General features: G+C 65.6%; 1 protein-coding gene across 1 annotated transcript; it reads left to right on the forward strand.

Annotated features, from left to right (window-relative positions):
- The first annotated feature begins 453 nt into the window (after window positions 1-453).
- On the forward strand, window positions 454-2,676 carry LOC113802861 (forkhead box protein D3). Its single transcript, XM_027353512.2, has one exon. It carries the CDS (start codon window positions 586-588, stop codon window positions 2,533-2,535), a length of 1,950 nt encoding a protein of 649 aa, XP_027209313.2. The 5' UTR covers window positions 454-585; the 3' UTR covers window positions 2,536-2,676.
- The last annotated feature ends 431 nt before the right edge of the window (window positions 2,677-3,107 follow it).

Raw genomic sequence — 3,107 nt, forward strand, 5'->3', positions numbered from 1 at the left:
CGTTGGAACCACATGAAAATAGCAACAGCGAGCGCTCGCGGACTCTGCATCGGAATTTCGCTCCGCCTATCATCTTTGGCCCCGCCCACTCGGTCTCATCCTTCTTCCCGGGAGCGCGCTGATTGGCCAGCAGGCCGAGGCTCCTCCCCCGTGGCGCGTGGGATCACCGAGCGGACGTATTGATTGGATAGTTATTATAGTGAAGGCATGTGTAGCGCAGATTGTGCATCTAACGTGGCGCTTCAAACTCAAACTTTGGCGACAAGAATGAAAATGTGTGTGTACTTGGCAGCGGCGCCAGTTGGTAGACAAAGTGCGATAAAACCATTAAGATAATAGGCACACGGGCAGTAAGTTGCCGACGCCCAGATGGGTCGGAGCTCGTCAGCTGGTTCTCGCCTGTGATGCCAGTAGTAGTGTCGGGGCCTCCGAACATCGCCGACCTGTGCCAGTGCTCCGCGTGAGGGGACGTTGCCGAACTCTGTCAGTGACTCGAGAGTGACTCTTTGAAAGTTGTGAGGATTTCGCCCCTGATGCCGCGCGGTGTGTGAGTGCCGTCGGTGAGCAGGAAGGAAGGAAGGAAGGATGGCCAGCGACTCCGACCTCCAGCTGGGGGGCAGCGGGGGCCTGGAAGGGGTGGCGCACCCCGGCCTCTACCGCGAGGCTCCGAGGCTGTTCGAACCGCACCCGCGCCTTTACGACCCGCGGCCGCAGGTCGACCGCACCTCCTTCGAACAGACGGAAGCAGGCAAGTTCCTCGCCGACAGGATTTTTCTGGAGAAGACCGTGTCCGAGCGGGCGTTCCCCGAGCGGGCGCCCATAGAGCGACACACGTCAGAGCGGCCGTACCCCGAGCGGCCCTACCTGGAACGGAGCTTCCTGGAGCGGCTGGGGCTGGAGCGCCCGCTGCCCGAGAGAGCGATGGGCCTCGAGCGGCACTCCGAGGGGCGCGAGCTGCCCGGCGGAGGCCTGGATCGCTCCGTCCTCGAGCGCTCGCTCATGGAGCGCTCGGCCCTGGAGCGGCACGTGCACGAGCGCGCGCAGGCGGCGAGGGCCTTCTTCGACAGACACGTCCAGCAGCAGCAGCAGCAGCACTTCGGGCGGGCGTCGCAGTTCTCGCCCTTCCTCTCGCCCTCGTCCCTGGCCTCCTCGCCGCCGCCCCACGCCGCGCCCGCCGTCCTGCCGCAGGAGGGCGCCTCGGGGCTCCTGGAGGACGAGGCCCGAGTGCAGGAGATGGTGGTGGAGGAGGCCGGCGAAGACGCTGAGACTCGCCATCAGGAGGACGACGCCGTGGAGCCCTCGTGCGACGGCGACGCGGCGGAGAGGGCCGGGCTGGGCGGCGAGCTGGCGACGGAGGACACGCCCCTGGACTCGAAGGAACACATCAGCCTGGAGCCGACGGAGGAGGCGACCCACATGGCCAACGACAGATCGCCTCCGCCGCCGCCCTCGTCGCCGGAGGAGGCCAAAATGGTCGGCGAGGGCGGGGAGGAGGACAAGCAGGGCGGCCTCGTCAAGCCCCCGTACTCGTACATCGCGCTCATCACCATGGCGATCCTGCAGGCGCCGAAGAAGCGCGTGACGCTCAGCGAGATCTGCGAGTTCATCATCAATCGGTTCCCGTACTACAAGGCCAAGTTCCCCGCGTGGCAGAACTCGATCCGCCACAACCTGTCGCTCAACGACTGCTTCGTCAAGGTGCCCCGCGAGCCCGGCAACCCCGGCAAGGGCAACTATTGGACGCTCGACCCCGGCGCCATCGACATGTTCGACAACGGCTCCTTCCTGCGGCGCCGCAAGCGCTACAAGCGGCAGCCGGCGCCGGACTTCTTCAGCGACCCGCACGTGTTCTCGCTCTTCACCTCGGGCGTGCTCGACCCCTTCCAGCAGCAGCAGCTCCAGCAGGCGGCGGCGCTGCTGGGGCCGCACCACCCCATCCTGCAGCGGCCGCCGCTCTCGCACACGCTGCTGCCGCCCCCTCCGTACCTGCCCCACCTGGGGGGCCTCCCCCTGGGCCTGCCGCACCTGGAGCTGGCCCGTCAGGTGCGCCCCATCCTCCCGCTGCAGGGCGGCAACACCCTGCTGCACCCGACGCCCGTCAAGCCCCTGGCGCTGCCCGCCGGCCTGGCGCCCCACGGCGTGCAGGCGGCCCTCAAGGCGCCGTGCGGGCCGCCGCCCCCGCAGCCCCCTCCGTCGCCGCCGTCGCCGTCCGCGCTGACGCAGCCGGCGGCGCCCCGCACGCACAAGCCCTTCACCATCGACTCGCTGATCGGCCGCGACGACGCGGGCGCAGGAGAAGGCGCGGAGTCGCCGCGCTCGGTGAGCCCCCCCCTCCCGTCCCCGCACGGCCTGGCGGGGCTGCCCCCCTCCCCCCTGCACAGCTTCGGCCGCGCCCCCGCGTCGCCGTTCCACGTCCCCGCCTCGTCGCTGCCCTCCTCGTCGCCCTCCCTGCCCGCCTACCCCTCCGTCGGCATCAGCGACGCCGACCACCGGCCCTTCCTGCACGCGGCGCTCCTCCACACCATGGCGCAGTGAGCCCCGCCGCCGCCGCCTTCAGGAACCCCTCGCCGCGCCTTCCAGCCGCCCGCCCGCCCGCACGCCCGCACGCTCGGCCAGAAAAGAAACCAATATATATCCAACTCGAAAATGATCACACGTATAAAAGTTCCTTTCTCCGTTTCCTCTCCGCCCGCCGCTCTCACGCCCGCGCCTCGCCCGGGTGAGCCACGCCATCAACGCACGCCCATTTGTCACCCATTGTCACCGTACGACCAACGGCATGTGCATATCATCCCTCACGCGCACGTACACACATAGACACGCCACAGACACATATTTATACTAACACATAAACGTACCACAAACACAGACACATGAACGTACCATAAACACAGACACATGAATGTACCATAAACACACACGCACATATATGAGCACACATACACCCGCGCAAACACACACACATATATAAACACATATACACACCACCAACAAACACACTTGTACATATATGAACACACACACCCGCACAAACAGATTCACATATATGAACACACACATCCGCACAAACACACACATATATGAACAGATACACTCCACCTACAAAC

The sequence above is a fragment of the Penaeus vannamei genome, unplaced genomic scaffold (genome assembly GCF_042767895.1).
Source record: "Penaeus vannamei isolate JL-2024 unplaced genomic scaffold, ASM4276789v1 unanchor314, whole genome shotgun sequence".
Taxonomy (NCBI): domain Eukaryota; kingdom Metazoa; phylum Arthropoda; class Malacostraca; order Decapoda; family Penaeidae; genus Penaeus; species Penaeus vannamei.